The 26,074-nt window shown below is 39.4% G+C and overlaps 1 protein-coding gene across 11 annotated transcripts in view; it reads right to left on the bottom strand.

Annotated features, from left to right (window-relative positions):
• Positions 1 to 1,450: 1,450 nt before the first annotated feature.
• The window catches only part of LOC105475363 (N-acyl phosphatidylethanolamine phospholipase D), a 46,192-nt gene continuing 21,568 nt past the window's right edge, over positions 1,451 to 26,074 (bottom strand). For 9 of the 11 annotated variants that reach the window (XM_071093981.1, XM_011730549.2, XM_071093978.1 and 6 more), the window contains 4 exons: positions 25,539 to 25,848; positions 16,683 to 17,329; positions 12,196 to 12,310; positions 1,451 to 2,491 (listed from right to left, as the gene is read on the bottom strand). In XM_071093981.1, coding sequence (XP_070950082.1) covers positions 2,366 to 2,491; positions 12,196 to 12,310; positions 16,683 to 17,329; positions 25,539 to 25,832 — 1,182 coding nt within the window. In that variant the 5' untranslated portion in view covers positions 25,833 to 25,848 and the 3' untranslated portion in view covers positions 1,451 to 2,365. The other 2 variants (XM_011730554.2, XM_071093982.1) reach the window with 2 other exon arrangements.

The following is a 26,074-nucleotide window of genomic DNA, read 5'->3' as shown; positions in this document are numbered from 1 at the left end:
TAAGCAAGACATACCTGGCTTGCTTCATAGAGTAGAGGTAAGAGATGGATTTTCAATTCGGTGTGCAGCAGCAAGGAATATGGCTACAAAGTTGGCTAGTATTAGGGCAATACACCTCAAAACTAACCATAAACCTAACATCTTGATTCACATCTACTTGGAGTGAAAAAGTTTATGATCAGTCTTTTCAGGAAGGTTTGTTTTATGGGGGATTTTTTTGTGCTTTAGTACCCCAAAATCGCATACATTATATATACACACATTACATACACATTTCCCCTTGACTGATTCGCATCTTTGTAGATAAACACTAAATTTTGATAAAGATTATTTACACTTATTTAGGCTATTACTCCAATTTACAAAATCAGTGAAATAAAGTTGTTTTCAGTGTTTAGTCTCCTAATATATGATGCTTAAATTTGCAACAGGAACAATACATTATCAAAAGCATTAACCTATATTCAGCTTTCAAATATACCTATCTATATTAGGCAGTGATATCTTAAGAAATGATTTTCTCCCTTATATTTCTAAAGTGCTTTAAAAACTCATTTATTCTACACATTTTTCAGAGGTAGGTCGGAATTATCCTCTTGTTGCAAATGAGGAAACAGGCACAGTGAGCATTGGTGACTTGTTTCAGGTTACACAAAAAATCCATGATGAAAGCAGGGTAAAAGTTCAGATTTAGTGGCTAACGTGTGGCACTACACATACACATGTGTAAATTATAGAGCACTGCCTGGGTAGCATTTGGTGTAGAAAACCTATTTTGATTATTTTGTATGAATAAAGTGCTGAGACTGGATTAGGAATACAGAATGGGCCTCCAGCAGTATCTAATCCAACTCCCTCCCTTAGGAAGGGTCAGAATAATCAAGTGAATACAGAGCCCTTATTAGGACTAAATCTTACGTCAACTGACTTTTTTTTTTTTTTTTATAACCACTGGTGTTCATACTGGCTTACCAAAAGAATCATGCTTAAGGTTCATTTAATATAAAAATATAAGACATCTGAATCATGTAAAAAAAATTATAAATCTGATTGATATATTTAGAGCTAAGAGACCCCGGAAAAAGAAAATGTGTAGAGAAATTTAAAAACATAAAATTTAATTCAAAGTATATGGTCTATTAACATTTATTAACATTTTATCTGTAAAATACTTCATTGTAGCTATATTTGTGCTTAGAAGATCTTCTAGATTTAAAAAAAGAAAATGGCATAAATCATATTCTCATAGCCACACCCCTTCCGTTCTCTGCTCAGCTAAGAAGAGGGCTTTCTTTCGAGACAGGGTCTCATTTTGTCGCCCAGGCTGGAGTGCAGTGGTATAATCACAGCTCACTGCAGCCTCTACCTCCTGGGCTCAAGTGATCCTCCCACCTCAGCCTCCCAAGTACCTGTGACTACAGGTACACACCACCTCACCCGGCTAATTCCCCCCCCCCCCATAAGAGACGAAGTCACCATGTTGCCCAGGCTGATGTCGACTTCCTGGGTTCAAGTGATCCACCCACCTTGGCCTCCCAAAGTAAGAGGTCTTTTGGGAATTGTAGATGTGCAACAGAATACACTGTTTCCTCTCATCTGAAGGCTCTAGGAAAAAAAAATATACTGTTCCCTCTTTCAAAAACTTAAGTGAATGTTGGTCATGGATGCATTAATGCGAAAGAACTGTACACTTAAAAATGGTTAAAATGGTAAATGTTTAAAATGGCAAATACGTATTTATATATTTTTACCACAACAGAAAAAATCAAGTCTTTAAAAATGATAGCCCCTATGTTTTTATGCTTACTGAAATAAGCCATATTTAATATTTGGCATATAAGCTAATCTTGATAGAGCAAGAATTGCTGTTTATAATAAGCATGTTGGACTGAATTTCATCATTTATTATAATGTGCATATAAGAAAGATACTTGTATTTGTAGGCCTCTGAAAAAAATCTAGGTGGGTAGACAGGCTTGACTCACCTTGCAGAAGGTCCTGAAGAATGGAAAAAACAAAATGAGTCTTCAATATCAGTTTTTCACAATCTCAGGAAATTCTACTACCACAAAAGTGTAATGCTTTAGTAAAAACATTTCCATTGCAGTGCTTATATCATGATAGGAGATTTAAAATTCACATTAGCCAATTCATTATTTAAATGACCCACCCCTGAACCCTCTCATAGTGTATATGAGCTGATCATATTAGGAAGCAAGTTATTACACAAAACATAAAACATAAACTTGCAGAAGTTGTTTCCAAATGTAAAAGAATCACAATATTCATGAATTTCTAAGTCTTTTCATTTGTTTTTAAACTCAGATGATGCCTTTTTCATTAAAAGTGCCTGTGCTCACATTTATTAAAAGTTTTCATCATCAGTATTTAGGTATCTTGATTCTCCATGCTTCAAGACAAAAAAATCTTCAGCATTAAGTCCGTATCTCTCTAGAGCTTCATTCAGCTTCACTGGAGGCTCTAAGTAATGCTGGCCAAAGGTAGAAAGAAGAAAAACAGGAAAAGATTATACACATATTTGGGAGATTATTCAAATAACAGTTCAAACTAAAATAATTGAAGCATTAGCAAATGGGTCTATCACATTTTCTAATACAGTTTTGAGTCATGAAATAAGTCAACAGAAAGGTAGTTGGTTGGATAGAAATCACGCCAACACCATGTATGTCAAATTTGGTGCCATCTTACTTTGAACATCACTGGATTGCATGAAATCTTATCACGGTTTCACCATATGAAATTCCAATCTAAACGGAATCAGTGCCAAAGATGATGGTATTAGAGAATTACATGTTACCAACATTTTTGAAAAATATAGAAATCTTGAGATTGTAGTGGGTGGGTGGGTATGTGTGTGTGTAGCCAAATACTACAGCAAATTGTTTTGGCTGAAGAAGGGTTGTTATTCTCAAAAAGTCTAGTCACATACAGAAACCAGTCTACAGAATGAAAGAGGATCCCAGAGAATATAATCTGAAGGTTTACCTGTGTGTGGCAAAGAGGAGTCAAGATTTTGCCCTGAGTAATTGCCAAATGGGAGTCGCCCTGAGATGTTTGAAAAGTAAGCTGGAGGGAAGATGAGGAAGTTGAATTTCAGACTTTAGTTCTAGGTACCTAATGGATATCCAAGTGGAGATGTGAAGGAGACAGTTGGATATATAAATGTGGATTATAGAGGAAAAATAGCTAGAGAGGAACAGCAGATAGGTGGTATTTGAAGCCATAAGACTGGATGCGATTCCCAAGGGATAAACCAACTATAGAAGAGAAGAGGTCCATAGACTGACTCCTACGGCACGCACTGTTCAGAACAAGCGGAGAGGAGGAACTAGCAACAGAGAATAAGAAAGGACAGCCAATGATGTACAAGGAAAACCAGGTAAGTTTCCTGAGCCCTTAAATGCACAGGTTTGGTAACAGTGGCCAAACACAGGTCATCCTTTTCCCCCTTGGTCAGTTCCAGGTTTTATGGCTATGTTTAAAGATCGGCAGGGCACGGTGGCTCACACCTGTAGTTCCCAGCACTTTGGGAGGCCGAGGTGGGCAGACCACGAGGTCAGGAGATCAAGACCATCCTGGCTAACAAGGTGAAACCCTGTCTCTACTAAAGATACAAAAATTAGCCAGGCGTGGTGGTGGGTGCCTGCAGTCCCAGCTACTCGGGAGGCTGAGGCAGGAGAATGGCATGAACCTGGGAGGCGGAGCTTGCAGTGAGCTGAGATTGCACCACTGTACTCCAGCCTGGGCAACAGAGCGAGACTCCACCTCAAAGAAAAAAAAAAAAGATCAAGGATACCTTTCGACTGACTACTGAGTATATTCAGTTTTAACTATGTGTTAGTTATCCAATATTCCTAGAACTAACCCCTTACTAATGGATAGTTGATAACAGGAATTTACTTTTAATCTGTTTTATATATAAAGGAAAAAGATCACTAATTATATTATCAATAAAATTTAACTTTATACCTTAAGTCAAGAAATTTCCCCTAAAATAATTTCCTAAATTATTTTAAGAGATTTCAAAATGATGAACTTTTTTCCCATTGAAAAATAACTTCTTTTGTTAAATTCTCTTTCTCCCATGCTCTACAAGTCTCGGCCAACAAGACACACTCACACAGTCACCCTACATTGGTAACTTACTTGTTAAGCCATTAACTTTAGTGTGGAGTGCGATGTGTGGATTTAGTGAGAATTCTGATATGTTAGAGTTGGCAGTAGACCCTCTGTCTTTAATCTGCCTAGATTTAGCAGTATCTTTCTGAGTTTCTTCATAGATCAATTCTTCACTGTTTCAACCATCTAGAAAACCTTGGAGGTAGGTCTGAAAGGCTTCTGAGTGACTGAGAGCTCATAGTCCAAGCTCTTTCATCCACAAGGGAGATAAAAATGCCATACCATGGGACAAAACAACTATGTATAAAGCAAAGTATATCAGAGATCAATATGAGTAAGTGGGAAAAGCAGAAGACTCCCAGCACTCCGGATCCATTAGGGTCTAGGCAGCTAGCCACACACAACTTGTAAATTCCTACAGGGGTCAGTTTCATGATATACTACAATAGAATATATTCAAAGACCCTGATCACTTGAAAGGCAATGTACATATTATGTAATGCTTGAAATTCGTTTCCATCAAAACTAGTAATTTAAGTTTTAGGGCTTAAATATATGTAGGAAATCCACTCATCATTCCCTAGATAAATTAGATGTTGCTATATATGCAATTTTAGAGTATTGCCAAGTTAAGGACATCCTTAATCTGCTTATATTACAGGAGGCAGTTACTATAACAGCATATATGCAAAGAATCTGACATAACCATCAGATTCACCAAGGGTGAAATGAAGGAAAAAATGTGAAGGGGAGCCAGAGAGAAACGTCAGGTTACCAAGAAAGGGAAGCCCCTCAGACTAACACCGGATTTCTGAGCAGAAACTCTACAAACCCAGAAGAAAGGAGGGGCCGATATTCAACATTCTTTTTTTTTTTTTTTTTTGAGACAGAGTCTCGCTCTGTTGCCCAGACTGGAGTGCAGTGGCACAATCTCGGCTCACTGCAACCTCCACCTCCTGGGTTCAAGCAGTTCTCCTGCCTCAGCCTCCTGAGTAGCTGGGATCACAGGCATGTGCCACAACACCTGGTTAATTTTTGCATTTTTATTAGAGACCGGGTTTCACCACGTTGGTCAGGCTGGTCTCGAACTCCTGACCTCGTGATCTCCCCGCCCCAGCCTCCCAAAGTGCTGGGATTACAGGCATGAGCCACCACACCCAGCTCAACATTCTTAGAATTTTCAACCCGGAATTTCATATCCAACCAAACTAAGCTTCATAAGCGAAGGAGAAATAAAATCCTTTACAGACAAGCAAATGCTGAGAGATTTTTGTCACCACCAGGCCTGCCTTACAAGAGCTCCTGAAAGAAGCACTAAACATGGACAGAAACAACTGGTATAAGCCACTGCAAAAACATACCAAATTGCAAAGACCATCAACACTATGAATAAACTGCATTAACTAACAAGCAAAATAACCAGCTAGCATCATAATGACAGGATCAAATTCACACATAACAATATTAACCTTAAATGTAATTGGGTTAATGCCCCAATTAAAAGACAAAGATTGGCAAATTGGATAAAGAGTCAAGACCCATCAGTGTGCTGTATTCAGGAGACCCATCTCATGTGCAAAGACACACATAGGCTCAAAATAAAGGGATGGAGGAATACTTACCAAGCAAATGGAAAGCAGGGGTTGCAATCCTAGTCTCTGATAAAACAGACTTTAAACCAACAAAGATCAAAAGATACAAAGAAGGCCATTACATAATGGTAAAGGGATCAATTCATCAGGAAGAGACTATCCTCAATATATATGCACCCAATACAGGAGCACCCAGATTCATAAAGCAAGTTCTTAGAGACCTACAAAGAGACTTAGACTCCCACACACAATAATAGTAGAAGACTTTAACACCACACTGTCAATATTAGATAGATCAACGAGACAGAAAATTAACAAGGATATCCAGGAATTAAACTCAGCTCTGAACCAAGCAGACCTAACAGACATCTACAGAACTCTCCACCCCAAATCAACAGAATATACATTCTTCTCGGAACCACATTGCACTTATTCTAAAATTGACCACATAATTGGAAGTAAAACACTCCTCAACAAATGCAAAAGAAAGGAAATCATAATAGTCTCTCAGACCACAGTGCAATCAAATTAGAACTCAAGATTAAGAAATTCACTCAAAACCACACAACTGCATGGAAACTGAAAAAACTGCTCCTGAACGACTATGGGTAAATAATGAAATTAAGGCAGAAATAAAGATGTTCTTTGAAACCAATGAGAACAAAGACACAATGTACCAGAATCTCTGGGACACATTTAAAGCAGTGTATAGAGGGAAATTTATAGCATTAAATGCCCACAAGAGAAAGTGGGAAAGATCTAAAATCGACACCCTAAAATCACAACTAAACTAGAGAAGCAAGAGCAAACAAACTCAAAAGCGAGAAGACAAGAAATAACTAAGATCAGAGCAGAACTGAAGGAGATAGAGACACGAAAAATCCTTTAAAAAATCAATGAATCCAGAAGTTGGTTTTTTGAAAAGATCAACATAATAGACCATTCACCAGACTAATAAAGAAGAAAAGAGAGAAGAATCAAACACGCAATAAAAAATGATAAAGGAGATATCACCACCAATCCCACAGAAATACAAACTACCATCAGAGAATACTATCAACACCTCTACGCAAATAAAGTAGAAAATCTAGAAGAAATAGATAAATTCCTGGACACATACACTATCCTAAGACTAAACTAGGAAGAAGTCAAATTCTTGAATGGACCAATAACAAGTTCTGAAATTGAGGCAGAAATTAATAGCCTACCAATCAAAAAAATCCAGGACCAGACAGATTCACAGCCAAAATCTACCAGAGGTACAAAGAGGAGCTGGTACATTCCTTCTAAAACTATTCCAAACAATAGAAAAAGAGGGAATCTTCCCTAACTCATTTTATGAGACCAGCATCATCCTGATACCACATCCTGATACCAAAACCTGGCAGAGATACCAATACCTGGCAGAGACACAACAACAACAAAAAAAAGAAAATTTCAAGCCAATATCCCTGATGAACATCGATGAGAAAATCCTCAATAATGGCAAACCGAATCCAGCAGCACATCAAAAAGCTTATCCACCACGATCAAGTCAGCTTCATCCCTGGGATGCAAGGCTGGTTCAACATATGCAAATCAATAAACGTAATCCATCACATAAACAGAACCAATGACAAAAACCACAGGATTGTCTCAATAGAAGCAGAAAAGACCTTTGACAAAAGTCAACAGCCCTTCAAGCTAAAAACTCTCAATAAACTAGGTATTAATGGAACATATCTCAAAATAGTAAGAGCTGTTTATGACAAACCCACAGCCAACATCATACTGAATGGGCAAAAACTGGAAGCATTCCCTTTGAAAACCGGCACAAGACAAGGATGCCCTCACTCACCACTCCTATTAAACATAGTATTGGAAGTTCTGGCCAGAGCAGTCATGCAAGAGAAAGAAATAACGGGTATTCAATTAGGAAAAGAGGAAGTCAAATTGTCTCTGTTTGCAGATGACACAATTGTATATTGAGAAATACCCATTGCCTCAGCCTGAAATCTCCTTAAGCTGATAAGCAACTTCAGCAAAGTCTCAGGATACAAAAATCAATATATCACAAGCATTCCTATACAGAATCAAAAATCACAAGCATTCCTATACACCAATAACAGACAGTCAAATCATGAGTGAACTCCCATTCTCAATTGCTACAAAGAGAAGAAAATATCTAGAAATACAACTTACAAGGGATGTGAAGGACTTCGAGAAAAACTACAAACCACTGCTCAAGGAAATAAGAGAGGATACAAACAAATGGAAAAACATTCCATGCTCATGGATAGGAAGAATCAATATTGTGAAAATGGCCATACTGCCCAAAGTAATTTATAGATTCAACGCTACCCCCATCAAGCTACCATTGACTTTCTTCACAGAACCGGAAAAAACTACTTTAAATTTCATATGGAACCAAAAAAGAGCCCACATAGCCAAGACAATCCTAAGCAAAAAGAACAAAGCTGGAGGCATCATGCTACCTGACTTCAAACTATACTACAAGGCTACAGTAACCAAAACAGCATGGTACTGGTACCAAAATAGATATATAGACCAATAGAACAGAACAGAACAGAGGCCTCAGAAATAACACCACACATATACAACCATCTGATCTTTGACAAACCATCTGATCTTTGACAAGAAATGGGGAAAGGATTCCCTATTTAATAAATGGTGCTGGAAAAACTGGCTAACCATATGCAGAAAGCTGGAACTGGATCCCTTCCTTACACCTTATACAAAAATTAACTCAAGATGGATTAAAGACTTAAATGTAAGACCTAAAACCATAAAAACCCTAGAAGAAAACCTAGGCAATACCATTCAGGATATGGGCATGGGCAAAGACTTCATGACTAAAATACCAAAAGCAATGACAACAAAAGCCAAAATAGACAATTGGGATCTAATTAAACTAAAGAGCTTCTGCACAGCAAAAGAAACTATCAGCAGAATGAACAGGCAACCTACAGACGGGAGAAAATTTTTGCGATCTATCCATCTGACAAAGTGCTAATATCCAAAATCTACAATGAACTTAAATTTACAAGAAAAAAACAACCCCATCAAAAAGTGGGCAAAGGATATGAACAGATACTTCTCAAAAGAAGACATTTATGCAGCCAACAAACATATGAAAAAAGGCTCATCATCACTGGTCATTAGAGAAATGCAAATCAAAACCATATTGAGATACCATCTCACTCCAGTTAGAATTGTGATCATTAAAAAGTCAGGAAACCACAGATGTTGAAGTGGATGTGGAGAAATAGGAATGCTTTTACACTATTGGTGGGAGTGTAAATTAGTTCAACCATTGTGGAAGACAGTGGTGATTCCTCAAGGATCTAGAACCAGAAATACCATTTGACTCAGGAATCCCATTACTGGGTATATACCCAAAGGATTATAAATCATTCTACTATAAAGACTCATGCACATGTATGTTTATTAAGGCACTGTTCACAATAGCAAAGACTTGGAACCAACCCAAATGCCCATCAATGATAGACTGGATAAAGAAAATGTGGCACATATACACCATGGAACACTATGCAGCCATAAAAACTGATGAGTTCATGTCCTTTGCAGGGACCTGGATGAGGCTGGAAACCATCATTCTCAGCAAACTAACACGGGAACAGAAAACCAAACACCGCATGTTCTCATTCATAAGTGGGAGGTGAACAATGAGAACACATGGACACAAGGAGGGGAACATCACACACTGGGGCCTGTCAGGGGGTGAGGGGCTAGGGAAGGGATAGCATTAGGAGAAATACCTAATGTAGATGACGGGTTGATGGGTGCAGCAAACCACCATGGCACGTGTATACCTATGTAACAAACCTGTACGTTCTGCACAAGTACCCTAGAACTTAAAGTATAACAAAAAAAAAAAAAAGTAATGGGTAACAGATCCTCTCTGAAGATTATATCTACTTTATAATTCAACTAACTCATGAGGTTTATTCAACATCAAAACATGAACAAATTCCAAATTGCTAAAAGCTAAATGAGTTTTTATTACATTCTCATTAAGAAACAAAGATGGGCCGGGCGTGGTGGCTCACGCCTGTAATCCCAGCACTTTGGGAGGCCAAGGCGGGCAGATCACGAGGTCAGGAGATTGAGACCATCCTGGCTAACATGGTGAAACCCCGTCTCTACTTAAAAAAATACAAAAAATTAGCCGGGAGTGGTGGCGGGCTCCTGTAGTCCCAGCTACTCCGGAGGTTGAGACAGGAGAATGGCGTGAACCCGGGAGGCAGATCTTGCAGTGAGCCGAGATCACACCACTGCACTCCAGCCTTTGCGACAGAGCAAGAGTCAGTCTCAAAAAAAAAAAAAAAAGAAAGATGGAGGTTAGGTTTATAACAGGAATAATTCTTGAGGGCTGAATAATACAATAATTCTCAAAGACAGGTTTTTTAATCCTCTCCACATCTTCCCCATCTCAGTAAAGAGCACAACTGTCTAACCAGCTATTTAAGCTAAAAATCTAGGAGTCAACCTTGATTCCTTTCTTTGCATAGCTTTAATAAAATACCATTACTTCATCTGAGTCACATATATATGGAATATACATATGGAATATGTGCATACACGCACACATATACAGATGGAATAAGAAATTGTCACTAAATATAGTGGTATGGCACTGGAAACCAGTCTCAAACTTCTCCCTTCTCCAAATACACACCCACACACCCACATTTATATTCTCATTTATCCTCCCCACAACCCCATGGTTAGTCATTATTCTATTCCTTCTCCCAACAGTGGCTAAGAATTGCTGCACTGTGGCTCAGGATTGCTGCCTCATGGCACAGGAATTTTGATTAGGGAGTGGGGGAATGGGCAGGCAGTGTACTAGGTAATTTTGGAACACACTGTATCTTTGGGAGAGAGCGGGCCATAAATGAGACAGAGGAGTACTTAAAACCACAAGAAAACACTGGGTTCCTGCAGAGAGGCTCTGGGATGGAAGATAGCACAGAAAGTAAAGAAGCCAAGTACTAACCACACTTTTTGGGTTTTTTTGTTTGTTTTTTTTTTTCGAGACAGAGTTTCACTCTTTCACCCAGGCTGGAGGGAAGTGCCGTGATCTCGGCTCACTGCAACCTCTGTCCCCCAGGTTCAAGTTATTCTCCTGCCTCAGCCTCCCAAGTAGCTGGGATTATAGGTGACTGCCACCATGCCTGGCTAATTTTAGTAGACGGAGTTTACTCATGTTGGCCAGGCTGGTCTCGAACTCCTGACCTCAGGTGATCCACCTGCCTCAGACTCCCAAAGTGCTAGGATTACAGGTGTAAGCCACAGGTGCCCAGCCAAATCTCACTCTTTTGCACAGGCTGGAGTGCAGTGGCACAATCTCGACTTACTCTCACCTCCACTTCCCAGGTTCAAGCAATTCTCCTGCCTCAGCCTCCCGAGTAGCTGGGATTACAGGCACACACCACCACACCTGGCTAATTTTTTTGTATTTTTAGTACAGACAGGGTTTCACCATGTTGGCCAGGCTGGTCTTGAACTCCTGACCTTAAGTGATCCACCTGCCTCAGCCTCCCAAATTGCTGGGATTACAGGTGTGAGCCACCGCACCTGGCCTAACCATACATTTCTAAGTTTTGTTTAGAGAAGACCTTGGATCCAGGAAAGGAGAGAAAGCTTTATACTATCCTCTGCTTGCTCCCAGAACCCAGGCTAGTAGCAAAGTTCTAGGGTCCATCTGCCTTAAGGAAAAATTAGCTCTTGTGTTTTAATCTAGGAATAAAATCACATTTATCCCTATGCCTGGCACATAGCAGACACCGAGTCAATGTTTACTGAACATATTTCTTGAAAGTTCCACACTAGCCTTACTTCTCCCTGTTGCCCTCCACTCTCCTGCTGAACTGATTCAAGTATTCCCCACACTAGCTGCCTCCGAGCCTATGCTCTGCCCTTTCCTCCTCTGAAAATGCCTTTCTCCCTGCCCTCTCAGAGCCAAGTTCAACTGTCACTTATTCCATCAAGCTCCCTCTGATCCCTGCCATCAGCAAACGTCCTGATTCTGAGACCATGTCATCTGTTCCACATTACAGCACTTTCCCCTTCTAACACCTGTATCACATACATGACTTCTGTCTTCTGCTAGCATGAGAGCCTGCTTGAGGGGTGAGACATGATGGCTTGCTTTTCTATTCTCCAGATCACATACAGATTTTTGGTTATACAAACACAAGCTTTACTAACTTCAGAAATAAGCCAAAAGAAAACACAATGAGCTTGTTTTTTTTTTCTGACTGTATATGTGTGTATTGTTCTACTAATTAGTATGATTTACCACCCTAATTCATGCAGTGACTGTGATGAGTATGCAGTATCTGATTCCAGAGTCTTGGGTCTGAAAACTAGGGAACAGTGATGCCTGAATCCTATCATTGGTCAAACACACAGTTATTTTTATCGCAATCAAACTTACCTCATTTGCTAAGGCAAAAGTTCCCCAGTGAATTGCCATAGATTTCTTTGTTTGGACATCAATGTGAATCCTTACAGCTTCTTCTGGGTCTACATGCTGGTATTTCATAAACCACCTGATGAAACAAGGCAATTTCTTAATTCTGACCTTTGAGATATACACTAAATTCTAAAATCTGTTTCATTTAATCAAACTTTAAGATTCTGTGCAGGACTATGGATGTTGAGAATTAAGAACCACTCACTGGGATAAAGCATGCAATTTTGGGGAGGATGAGCTAGAAACCAAGTCTGAAGGTCAGGTCAAGGCTAGATTGTAAAAACAAAACAAAACAAATTCTGCACAGGAGTAAGTCACAGGAGCAAAACCATCTCCCTTTAATACACTTTCTGCTGAAAAATAAAACAAGCAAAAGTCTTTTTTGTACAAATTGCTATAAAATAAGTAAGTCTCAAGCAAACTCCCCTCTGAATAGTGAGATTTTTGTTTCATGTATACTTTGATTTTACTGGATCTATCTGAAGACATAATTTACTGATGATGCAGGGGAGGCAAGCCCCAAAACTGGGGCTTAGCCCAGGAGGGTTTTTGGCCTCACAAAGGAAAGAATTTAAGGGCAAGCCAGTGGTGTTGGCCAGCAATTTTTATTAAATGATACTGCTCCTTGCGGAGCAGGGCTAAGTTATAGGCAGTAAGTGCACTCAGAGTTGGCAACATATGAGGGGTTGGCAACTGTATTTATACTCACTTATGCCCACTTTTAATTATATGTAAATTAGGGAATGGGTTAATGCAAATTGAAGGGCAGATTACTTAGAACTTTCTAGGAATGGGGTGGTAATTTCTGGATCATTGCCATGGAAAGGGGTAGTAATTTATTTCTAGGTTGTTGCCATGGCATTTGTAAACTGTCATGGTGATGGTGGGAGTGTCTTAGGCTAATGAGCAATGAGGGCAGCTAGGGATCACTTTTGTCACCATCTGCTGGTTTTTGCCAGTTTTTTCTTTTTTTTTTTTCTGAGACTGAGTCTCACTCTGTCGCCCAGGCTAGAGTGCAGTGCCATGATCCCAGCTCACTGCAACCTCCACCTCCTGGGTTCAAGTGATTCTCCTGCCTCAGCCTCCCGAGTAGGTGGGACTACAGGCACGTGCCACCACACCCAGCTAATGTTTTGTATTTTTAGTAGAGATGGGGTTTCACCATGTTAGCCAGGATGGTCTTGATCTCCTGACCTTGTGATCTGCCTACCTCCGCGTCCCAAAGTGCTGGGATTACAGACGTGAGCCAGTGTGCCCAGCTGCCAGTTTTTTTACTTTATCCATTGAGACTGGGAAATAAGTCCTGACTCACTGTTACTTTTAAAAGTAGATATTTTACAGTCCTGGATATGAATCAAAGAAACTGAATAGTTGGTAAAGAAATAAAAACCAAAACTCCAATTACAAAAGAATTTGTATGTCCTGCTGATACAAATTTGTAAAAACTTGCTAAAGCAAAAATAAACAAAAACTAGTACATAAAATTTAAAGACCAGGAGCCAAAATATCCAATTACTATTCAAGAAATTTTATTTAACCATAAAACTGAACAATGAGGTGTTCGGTTTGGCAAGAACATCAGACTAATGGGTAAATGATTAAGGAAATAATGAAAGGCTGCCTAATGCCTTGGGAAGAGCAAGGGCTCAGGAAGCAGAAGGCTTGGGTGTGAATCCCAGCTCCTGCAGTTCTTAGAATGCCTTTGGAAAGTCTGTTCAAATTCTCTGAGCTTCTATTTCTTTGTCCATGAAATATAAATTTACCCCATTATGTGAGGATTAAACAAGACAAGGCTTAGAGAACATCATCTACTTTCATAGAATTCTCCCAAGAGTAAACAAAACCAATACTTTCAGAAGAAAGAAGTATTATTCCTGATACAAAGGAGAAAGTGTACTGTCTACAAGCAAATCCTTTGCCTTCCAAGCCATCAGTTTCAAGGAGGAAAAACAACACTGTGTTCACATTATTTACATCCTAGTCTGCCAGTGACAACTAACACTACAGTGAAGACCAACAGACATGGATTCAGCACAGGAGCTTCCACACTTTACAGAAGGCATCATGGAGAAGTTTATCCATCTGCAACAGATATTTACTGTTAGGAGCTGCTGGGTCCTACAGAAGCCTGAAAACAAAGCCACTGTGTTCTCAACAGCAAATGAGAGCAGCACTGTTCTGCCATATCTCCTGACTCTTGGAATTCAGGGAAAGATGAAAATGGTTTTTGCTGTTTCTCTCTTGATTTTTTTAAATCCTAGTGCAAATCAAAGAGATAGATACATTCCTTTCCACCTGAAATAGATTTAAAATTTTTATTCTGATATAACAATTAAAATAAAAACTTAAAATCTTAACTGACTCGGATAGAATACCTGGTGACAGGAGATTCCCTAAAGAAAGAATGAAACATTCCAAGCATCTTATTGAAAGTTGTTTTCGTTGTAAACATCTTAAATTTATACAGCACTCTCAAGCTTTATTCGATGTCTTATTTCTAAAGCCGTTAATAGTAACCAAAGAAACAGATTACACATTACAGGCTCTCACAATTTAACTCTCTTGGGGCAAATAATAGCCTCCTTGTCTTTTTCCCATCTTAGTTGTTTCCTGTTTGCCTGCAACGCAAGCAGGAAAGGGGATTATGTGAGTAAATTTGGTTGTACACATTCTGTCATCACAAATATATGTGACAAATTTATATATTACTACATATGAAAACTTATTTTCATAACAACAAATAAAAGATGTTCTAATCTATTAAGAACATACATCAGGCTGGGTACGGTGGCTCACGCCTGTAATCCTACCACTTTGGGAGGCCCAGGCAGGCAGATCACTTGAGGTCAGGAGTTCAAAACCAGTCTAGCCAACATGGTGAAACCCTGTCTCTACTAAAAACACACACACAAAAACTAGCCGGACATGGTGGCAGGCACCTGTAGTCCCAGATACTTGGGAGGCTGAGGCAGAAGAATCACTTGGACCCAGGGGCAGAGGTTGCAGTGAGCCAAGATCACGCCACTGCATTCCAACCTGGGCAAGAGAGTAAGACTCCGTCTCAAACAAACAAACAAAAAAGGAACATACATCGAGTAAAGACCAATTGTATGTTACAAATATAAAACTGATTTGTAACAGTTCTAAAAATATACAAGTTGACAGGCTTTGAGAGGTTTCGTTAGAATTATAACTATTTAGAAAAGTAAAATTGAAGCGCCAATATTGATTTGTAATCATTTTAACCATTATCAAGAACCAAAAAAGGGTAAAAATATCTAGCCCCTCCAAATAAGGAAACTAGCAAAAAACAAAAAAGGGATAAATAAGCATTAATAAATAAAAATAGGGACAAAATGGTTTTAGTGAATGTAAAAATTTAGCAAATAACAAAATCGGATGAAAACAAAAGATTAGATTCATTCAATTAATCTATGTATTAGAGAAATACTTGTTCTTCTGCTTATGGAATTACCTAAACAAAATGTTTTTGTATGTATCTGTCCATGCACTATAGAATAAAATATTTTTTAAATTATCCATTGCTTTGTTACTATCAGTGTTTTGTTTTCTCTTTATTTGCACATATAAACCAGAGTTGACTGAAATCTAATTTAATTCTTTGAAATCACTTCTCTTTTCCCTAAACAGAGAATATTAAGGAAACGAAGACAGTGGATGAGTCTCCTTGGTGTCCAATGAGAGTGTGACCTTTCACTGCTCTGAAACAGGTCATTAGTATGTCAAGGTTGGAGGATGAGTGATGAGTAGCACAACAACACCATAACCAGATTAACTTCAGTGCTGACTGAAATAAAACAATCAGCAAGGACTAATGCTATAGGCCAATTCCCTGCTTTTTCTCTTTGCTAAATGTAGGAGAGCTATAGGACAGGGGATTGGGGCACTCAAGTTATGGAGCAAAAAGTGGTTATATAAAGAAAGTATTCTCCATGTAAAAGAACAAGAGTAGGTTTTATTACTGGCTGACCAGTGTAGTTGAACGGTATGTGAACTTCTGGCTAGATATAGTAATTCTTTAAACCTTGATCCTTTTTTCATGATAACATCATCCCTGATTTTGAGTAATTTTTTTAACTGATACAACTATAATTAAAATATTTTAATTCTCACCACAAAAACATAAGTATGTGAGATAATGCACATGTAAAACAGTTTGATTTAGTCATTCCATAATGCATACATATATCAAAACATCATGTTGCACACCGTATACACAATTTTTACTTGCCAATTTAAAAAATATTTAATTTAAAATATTTAAAAATAAAATCTAACTGAATCTGACCCACCGACCCCCAATCATGTATAACAAAGTCCACCATTAAAATCATAAATTACAGTGTCACAAAAATCATAATTGCTTTACTTTTAAATTCAGTTAACTTACCACATAGCAGGAGTGTTTTCTTTGGAAGTCTACATACCTTGGTTCATAAGCTCCGATGGGAATAGCTGCAAGGTCAAAAGGTCCAAATCTTTTTCCTATCTCTTCAAAAGCAGGGCAATAACCAGTATCTCCTGCAAAAAAAAATCGATTCCAAGGCCCCAAGACAGACCAGCTGCCCCACAGCACCTTGTTGTCATCCATTAGAGTCCTTTTACACCAGTGCTGGGAAGGTGTAAAGACAAAGGTGACCTTATCATGTCCGGGGACACAATTCTCCTCCCACCAGTCCAACTCAATCACATTCTCACAGCCACATTTTTGCATCCAGTCAAGAAGACCCAAAGGCACAAACCATCTCAACTCGTTACCAAATCGCTCATTCAAAGCAATGACAGAATTGTAGTCCAGATGGTCATAGTGGTTGTGACTGATAAGGACTGCGTCTATTGGAGGGAGTTCACTTATTGTGCACGGGGAACGACGAAATCGCTTTGGACCCATGTACTGCGATGGTGAAGCACGAGAGCTAAAGATGGGGTCCGTGAGAAATATGAGCTCATCCATTTCCACCATTACAGTGGCATGTCCCAGCCATGTGACTCTTAAGCCAGCTTCCCTCACTCCAGCTTCTTCAGGGTTAGTGATAAAATATGGCTTAAGCACTGGGAGTTCTTTGTCAAGTTCCTTTGTGTATAAAGAAAGCAAGACAAAAGAGTAGTTAGAAAAAAAAGTATTATATCATCATAGTCCACATTTTGACCTAAATAACAGCAAGAAGAGCTATTTTCAGAGAACTAAAGTTATTCAATAAACTTGCTACACTTTTGCTTTTTTCTTGAAAATGCATACTTCTTTCTGAATCTGACTTAATAATCATGATAATATGGTAATCATCTTCATCCCAAATGCAAAAGGGAAAATTAAATTTAAAACTCTGAGTGCTGCTAAATGTATTAATTTTTTAAAGGCTCTCTTCAGTAGTGCCAGAAGTAGACTGGCCTAGATGCAGTCATTTTTTTATTGCCATTCTACTCAGCTGATGTATTTGCTGCTAAAAACTGCCTTAAAAGCAGGTCAGTCCCTGGAAATAGTAAAGAAAGCTTATGACCATTTATTTGTAGCTCTTGGATCTCAGACATGAATCATGAATCTGATATTTTTCTTTTTTGTTTGTTTGTTTGAGACAGGCTCTCACTGTGTTACCCAGGCTGGAGTGCAGTGGCATAATCAGAGCTCTCTACAGCCACAACCTCCCAGGGTCAAGTGATCATCCCACCTCAACCTCTCAGCTGGGATCACAGGCACGCAGCACCACCATATCCAGCTAATTTTTTATTTTTTGTAGAGATAGGGTCTCATTATGTTGCCCAGATTGGTCTTGAACTCCTGGGCTCAAGCAACCGTCCTGGCCTGCCCTCCCAAAGTGCTGGTATTATAGGCATGAGCCACTGTGCCTGGCCTGAATCTCACTTTCTGAGTTTCAAAATGGAGCGCTGTGATGATTCCTGGACAAATCACAGTCATAAATTGTTTTCCTCATTCCTTACCTTTCTGATTTTCTACCATTGATCAAACCAACGTGAATATGATCCCTTCCTGTGAGAAGCTGATCACTGAGGTAAGGGGGGTGGTAAATGGGTATAAAACAATAACTATAACAAAGTGTGAAGAGTATTATTCCTTGCTTATTCTACATTTTATACTTGGATTAAGCTAGGCCAAAACGTTGTGGGTTGCAGCATCACAGTCTTGGCTTTTATAAAGCTCTTTTACTGAATTGTGCTCTGGTACCATGCTATATAGCTGCATGGAGGTCTCTCATAGGAAGCCACCTCATGAAACTTGCCATGCATGTGTTCAGGCTGCAGACTTGGTACCACCTCCACCTTCCTACTTACCCCAGAAACATTTCTCTCCCATCTCGTAACAGGAAAAACTCTCCTTCTCCAGAGCACCTGGCTTTGTCATTTCTGTCACTGGGAAAACTCTTAAGATTTCATGCTACTTCTCTCTTTAACTAGGAAGTTCAGAGGAAAAGCTGAGGCCACCTGCAGCAATGTGCAGCACATGATGGAACATATTTCTGTATTAACTTTATTCTTGGCTTTATTTTATTTCTCTAGTCTAATAGTCCATTTTGCTCCTAGACTGGCTAGGTATAGTAATTCTATACCTCATCCATTTCTTGTTTTACTGCTTTATGTATGTTTGTAAGTTGCCACTAAATCAACTTTGAAAGGGTATGGTATTGGATAAGTAGTTAAAATACAGGTCATGTTATAGCCTGATAAGGAGGAATGAAGAGCCCAGTTGCCAAAGACATCACAGACACAGTGACTTGTGTGAGTTCCTGAAGAATGATGAGAAATTCATGATGCAGAAAAAAGGAAGAAGGGCATTTCAGGTAGAGAAACTACCCAAGCAAAGGTACAGAGCCAAACAGGAATGTGGTGTTTGAGGGGGACAAACTAAATCTATAAAGATGGAAACACAATAAGCCTTGAGTGTCACACTTCACTCTAAGACAATGAGGAAGCATCTTTTTTTTTTTTTGTAGAGACAGGGTGGGTTTTTCCATGTTGCCCAGGCTGGTGTCGAACTCCTGGGCTGAAGCGATCTGCTTCCCAAAGTGCTAGGATTACAGGTGTGAGCCACCACACCCAGCCTAGGAAGTATCTTCTTGCCCTCACACGTACACACACACGTACACATGCATGCACACACACACACACACACACACACACACACACAAAGACATGACCCAATTATGTTTAGATAAAACAATTCTAGAGTCCAAATGATGGCATGGAGAGTGTCACAACAGTTGCCAGGATATGAAGAGATGAGGACCTGAGCAAAGGAGACAGCGGCAGACAGAGACAAGAGAGGACAGATGGGGAGATACTGGTGAAGGGAAACTGAGAGGTCAATGGGAGAGTCTGAATGGGAAGAAGGCCTGGACAGGAAGAGAAGGAGCAGCACAGGTGGAGGACAAAAACGTTTCTCTTAGCCACTCTAACCTTTAGTTTCCTCATCTGAAAAACGGGTATAATAATTGTACCTACGCTTCATTCCTGTGAGGATAGAATTAGGAGTGGTTGGGACATAATAAGCACTCTACAAGTATTTCAAAAGAAGAAGCAAGCAAGTTCCAACCCTGACAACCAACCAGGCACCAATCCTACCAATCTTTTGCATTTCTGTGGAGCTAGTAACCTAGTTAAGATGCTAAGAAATATTCAGACATTCAAAGCTCTCCAGAATGCTCAACTATCTGCCTGTCAACTCAATCCATGCACAAGAGCCACCTCAAAAACAGCCAATTTAAGGTATAACTTAAGTCTCCTCTGCTGCAAAATCTCCACTGGCTCTCTACTGCCTGACAAAGTCTGTCTCACCTCCTCAGCCCAGCAGTGAGCTGCCCAGGGACTGCCCCAATTCTCTCGGGTTGTTTCATGCTCCTCTTTCACATGTGCTGTGCCCCATCTACATGGAGACTGCTTCCCACTCCTAGACTGAGCTCAAGAACCCTGCACAGTATTCATCCCATTTCTCAGGTTAAATTATCTTCCCCCTTATCCCTTCGGGCCATCTCTTGAGTCCCACAGCTGGAAGCACTCACTCCTGCCTCTCAACTTCCGTATCTCCCTATTCACACATCTCCTCTGGATATTCTGGTTATAGTACACAGAATTTATCCTATGTCCTATGAAAGGTAGAATCATTCAGTGCTCAGTTTGATTAATGAAACACAGCATGTGCTCAACAAAATTTGTTGAATGGATGAGTAAATGAATGAATGTCAACTTTCAATCAGTTCTTAAAATTGGTAGTTAGGGTTAGTGAACAATGATATATGCCAAGTGGTATATACAGAATTAATGAGGAAAGGGAGAGGGAATGAATATAAACTGAGTACCTACTATGTACTCATACTTGGCATCGTATTGGGCACATAATGATGATGAACTACCTAATGTATCAAGTACTTTAGCATAACACAAAACAAAATACTATTAACAATAGCTACCGTTTATGAAGTGCTTATGTGCTAGACACTGTACTAACTGCTACTGGCTACTGACCACAACACTGGAAGTAGGTCCTATAAACCAGCTCCATTCTACAGGTAAGAAAACCATGAATTAGGGAAGTTACAGCACTCAGGCAAGGTCACCCAGCCAGACCCACTGTAGTAAAACATACTTCTTCTCATTAAATCTCATTTAATAACATGTTTTCTTAAAAAGTAACAGCCTGGGGTCCAGGTTGGGAGAATAAGGGGGTATAAATTTCAAAAGAACACAAGGAAACTTTAGGGGATAATATATATGTTCATTATCTTGATTGTGGTGATCTTTTCAAGGGTATATACATATGTCAAAACTCATTAAGTTGTGCATTTTAAATATGTGAAGCCTATATTATGTTAAAACTATTTTTAAAATTTTAAGGCTGGTGCTGTGGTACATGCCTGTAATCCCAACACTTCAGGAGGCCTAGGCCAGAAAACTGCTTGAGGCCAGTAGTTCAAGACCAGCAGGGCAACATAGTGAGATCCTGCCTCTATTAAAAAATAATAATAAATAATAATAGACCAGGCACAGTGGCTCACGCCTATAATCCCAGCACTTTGGGAGGCCGAGGTGGGTGGCTCACCTGAGGTCGGGAGTTCAAGACCAGTCTCACCAATATGGAGAAACCGTGTCTCTACTAAAAATACAAAATAAGCCAGGTGTGGTGGTGCATGCCTGTAATTCCAGCTACTCGGGAGGCTGAGGCAGGAGAATCACTTGAACCCAGAAGGCAAAGGTTGCAGTGAGCCGAGATCATGCCACTGCACTCCAGCCTGGGCAACAAGAGCAAAACTCCGTCTTAAAAAAAAAAGAAAGAAAGAAAAAGCATATAGAAAAAGGGGTAGGGAGAGGATGGATTCTTGTTTACTTGGTGAAACCAATCACTCACGTGGCATTTTCATGGCTAGATCAAGACTTTCTTGGCTGGTCTTCCTTTTTGAAAGCTGCAAAATGGAAAATCCCAAGACTCATAATTAACCACTATACTAGTTAATGTTTTACTTTTCTTGGGAAAAGGGAACAAATCCTAACATTTGTTCAATAGCTACTCTTTGCAAGGTGCTTTAGGTACACTGTGTCATCTACATTTGTGAAGCAAATATTACTGCCATTTTACAGATGACCAGACCAAGGCAGACTGGGGTCACTAAGAAACTTGCCAAAGTCATACAAGAGGTAAGTACCCAATCAGGAGTGAAATCTAGGTCTTCCTGACTCAAAAGACCTCTCTTTCACTAAGCCATGCTCCTTCAATGGCATACATATTAACTTACATTAAAATTAAACAATGAAACTCATATCTTCTTAATATACTTACTATTTTAAGAGTATGTGTTTGTGTGTATTAATGAGACAAAAAAGAAAGATGTGACTCAAATCCTTTTAAACCATGTTTTTAAAATATCACTTTTAAAGAAGACAAGGTAATACTTTCCTTCCAACTGAAGGTACATTTTCACCATCTTAGAACACTTTACTACCTATACTGTAATTTGCAACTCAGATTTTTAAATTAAAAAATAACATTTTTCTTTTTCATATTTATAAGATATATGTGAACACTGAATAAAGATACATGTGTTACCAAAATAACTCCAATTCAATTAAGTATTGATGCTAATGTTTGACATTTTTGCCATGTGTATTAAGAGTATAAGATCTATCAAAATGGCTCAGTATTTTTAAACTCCTTGATTATAAGAGAAAATGCTCTTAATATTTGGAAAATGCAGAAAAATATAAATAGTTGCCATCATTATACCAACATGCAAAGATTATAACCACTGTTAACATTATGATCTGTCCTTGTAGTTCTATTTTATGAATGGTTGCGATCAGAGTATTCATATTTTCTAGTTTTATAAAAAATTGTATATGGTGACATTTTCAGTCATCCCTACGACTCTATGAGACACAAGATTTAAAAATGAAACAAACAGGGCCAGGCACAGTGGCTCACGCCTGTAATCCCAGCGCTTTGGGAAGCCAAGGCAGGTGGATCACCTGAGGTCAGCAGTTCGAGACCAGCCTGGCCAAACACAGTGAAACCCCGTCTCTACTAAAAATACAAAAAAAAATTAGCCAGGCGTGGTGGTAGGCACCTATAGTCCCAGCTACTCGCAAGGCTGAGGCAGGAGAATCGCTTGAAGTCAGGAGGCAGAGGTTGCAGTGAGCCGAGACTGTGCCAGTGCACTCCAGCCTGGGCAAAAAGAATGAGACTCCGTCTCAAAAATAATAATAATAAATAAAAATGAAACAAATTATTGAAGAAATTGTTCAGAATATAAATTTGTTTTGAATTGCCAAAATTTATTAAAATTGAAAGACATTGTTTAATTAATCTTCTCTGCCATGAAACTCCATCAGGCTGTCTACAAAAACCACTGGGAGGCTGAGGGTCACTAGAGCCCGGGTGTTTGAGGCTGTAGTGATGAGTCTCAAAGCTCTACTGCACTCCAGCTTGGGTGACAGAGTGAGACCCTATCAAGGGGTAAGCTGCATGCTTGCTTGCTATCTGTGGTCATTAAAATCCTAGACGTCTCTAGGAAATCAGGTCTGCCTGCACTTCTCGGAGACAAGCATGAATTTTTAGTTCTTTGCTTCTTTAAAACTTGCTGCATGTGCACTGTTGTCAAGCCGATTCTCTATACCTTTAAAAGGTCTCCAAAAATCTGCGCTCAATCAATGGATAAAAACATTACCAATAATAAAACCATAAAGCTAGTCTAGACAAGTGAGATTCTATCATTTCAACTTCCAAGTTTCCATTTAATGCCTGTGTGCCAATGGCTGGAGTTAGGCTTGCTCTTTAGGACCTCAGCAGTTATTCTCATCCCTCCTTTGGGACACAACTGTCCATAAGGCACCATCAAAAGCCACACTGCATCTGCACCTAGCATCATTCCTCCCAGGGGTCGACTCCTCAGAATGTAATTTTTTTTTTTTTTTTTTTTTTTTTTTGAGACAGGGTCTTGCTCTGTCACCCAGGCTGGAGTGTAGTGGCGTGATCTCGGCTCACTGCAACTTTTGCCTCCCAGGCTCAGGTGATTCTCCTGCCTCAGCCTCCCAAGTAGCTGGGATTACAGGCACATTCTATTGCGCCTGGCTAAATTTTTGGGTTTTTGTTGTTGTTGTTGTTGTTGTTTTTGGTAGAGATGGCATTTTGCTATGTTGCCCCGGTTGGTCTCGAACTCCTCAGCTCAAGCAATCCACCTGCCTCGGCCTCCTAAAGTGTGGGTATTACAGGCATGAGCCACTGCACCTGGCCATGTAATATTTTTAAAAAGATAAACACACAAGAAATTTTCTTAAATTACAGAGAATTGATCCAGGAGGTCCAAAATAGAACTACTATAACTAATAGTCATTTTAGAATAAGCAGATGTAGGGAAGGACATTTTCAAAGATATAGACGAAATTTTCTAGAAGTGAAGGAAATGGATTTTCAGACTGAAAGGGCCCACCACACACAGAGCATAATGAATAAATAAAGAACTACACATCATGGCAATTTTCAGAACACTAGTACCAAAGAGAGGATTCTCAAAGTCTCTAGAGAGAAAACAAAGGGTCTGTTCAAAGGATCAAGAGTAAGGATGGCACTGAGCTTCCCCACAGCCACACTAGAAATAAAATTATGGAGGCAATACTCTCAAATTCTGAGAGAAAACTGTTTCCAAACAAAACTTCTATACCCAAACTATCAATTATGAGTGAGAATAAAGACATTTCAGACAAGCAAGTTTTCAAAAAACTTACTTTCCATATACCCTTTCTCAGGAAGTTCACTGAAAATATGCTCCACCAAAATGAGAAAATGACACAGAAGGAGGAACAAGTGGGATGCAGAAAATAAGGGCTACCATAGAAGACACAGGGGAGCCCAGGAGGCTGGTGAAGGGTACCCTAGAACAGAAGCCGGCAGAGACCCTGGGAAGGCATCAGCTCAGACTACAGCCCAGTGCTGAACGACCACCTGAGAGTCTTTCCCTCAGGAAAATGGCACTGAGAGGCCAGGGGAGGCAGGAAAATAATCGTCATAAATACACAGAAAGTCAAGCAAATGAAAGAGATGTTATTAACACGGCAGAGGGAGAGGTATATAAGGAAAGGAGACACAGCCATAGTATTTACTTGGTTCACCAATGAAAAATATTGATATACTCAATGTAAACCATGAAATCAACTTAACCCAAAACCGTGATCTCTCTATTCTAACAGAATAGCAGAAGGCCAAGTAGAATCATCTTAAGTAAAACTAGTATGTTTAAAGGCTAGGAACCCAGAGTCAACTTTTCAAGGTCTGGAAAGGTCATCTGAAGCTCCCTTTCACAGTGTTGGCAGCTTTATCCAAGGGTTAAAAGCCAAGCACTCTAGGCCGTGCCTTCACCCTCATAATCCATATTCCACACACATACCAGGCTACTACCTTCCAGAGCATGTAATACACTTTCTCACCTTCATGACCTTGTTCATGCCATCATCTACCTGGAAAATCACTGTCAAAATACTTTTTAGTTGGCTAGGCCCAGCTGAAATACTCATCTCCTCTGTGAAGACACCTCCAGCTCTGCCTGTGAGCATCACGTTCCTTCCTGTACCTCTAAAGCACTCTGTTCCTACCTCTAGTTGCCACCAGATCAGGTCTGGTTATTCCTATATGCACTCTGTTACTGAATGATGAACTTTAGGGCCTAGGTTACGCCTGTCCACTTTATCTCCTCAGACTAATTCTATGCCTTATGATATATAAGGGCTCAAATAATTAGTCATATATTAAGAGCAAATATAAAGCATTCAAAAAAGCCAAGCGCCACCTCTTTAGAACTTGGAACACCGCTGTGATCTTTCTCCATTATCAGCCATCTGAGAACATTTGGAATAGAGAGGTTTTTCCACGTTGGCCACGGATTCACAAATCTCCCATCTTTTCCTTTCTTGGATTTAGTTACATCTTCTTCTAGTCTATAATCTAGTTTGAAGCTTTTCCTGGAAAACCTAGAAGAATCACTTCCTCTGGAATTCCGTGCTGAATTTTGACGTTTTCTTACTGCTTCTTTAGGATATTGGCTGCTTGTCATCAGGGACTGGTTGCTTTCATTTTCATCCATGTCCTTTGGTGAAGAACTGAAAAAAAGGGGGAAAAATACTGAGTTGAACATAAAGGTAGTCAAACATAACACAAGGTACCATTTGTTAGCCAATAAAAATTTCTCCAAACTTATAAAAATATTATGTCTGTATTAGCTGAAACTTTCTTCCTGCAAAGCACAATTTTAGAATACAGTATTACTTCTTGCTAAATAAGAAAGATGTGCCAGGCGCAGTGGCTCACACCTGTAATCCCAGCACT

The sequence above is a fragment of the Macaca nemestrina genome, chromosome 4 (assembly GCF_043159975.1).
Source record: "Macaca nemestrina isolate mMacNem1 chromosome 4, mMacNem.hap1, whole genome shotgun sequence".
NCBI lineage: Eukaryota > Metazoa > Chordata > Mammalia > Primates > Cercopithecidae > Macaca > Macaca nemestrina.
The sequence above is the reverse complement of the archived record's forward strand: the minus strand, read 5'-3'. Positions and strand labels throughout refer to the sequence as shown.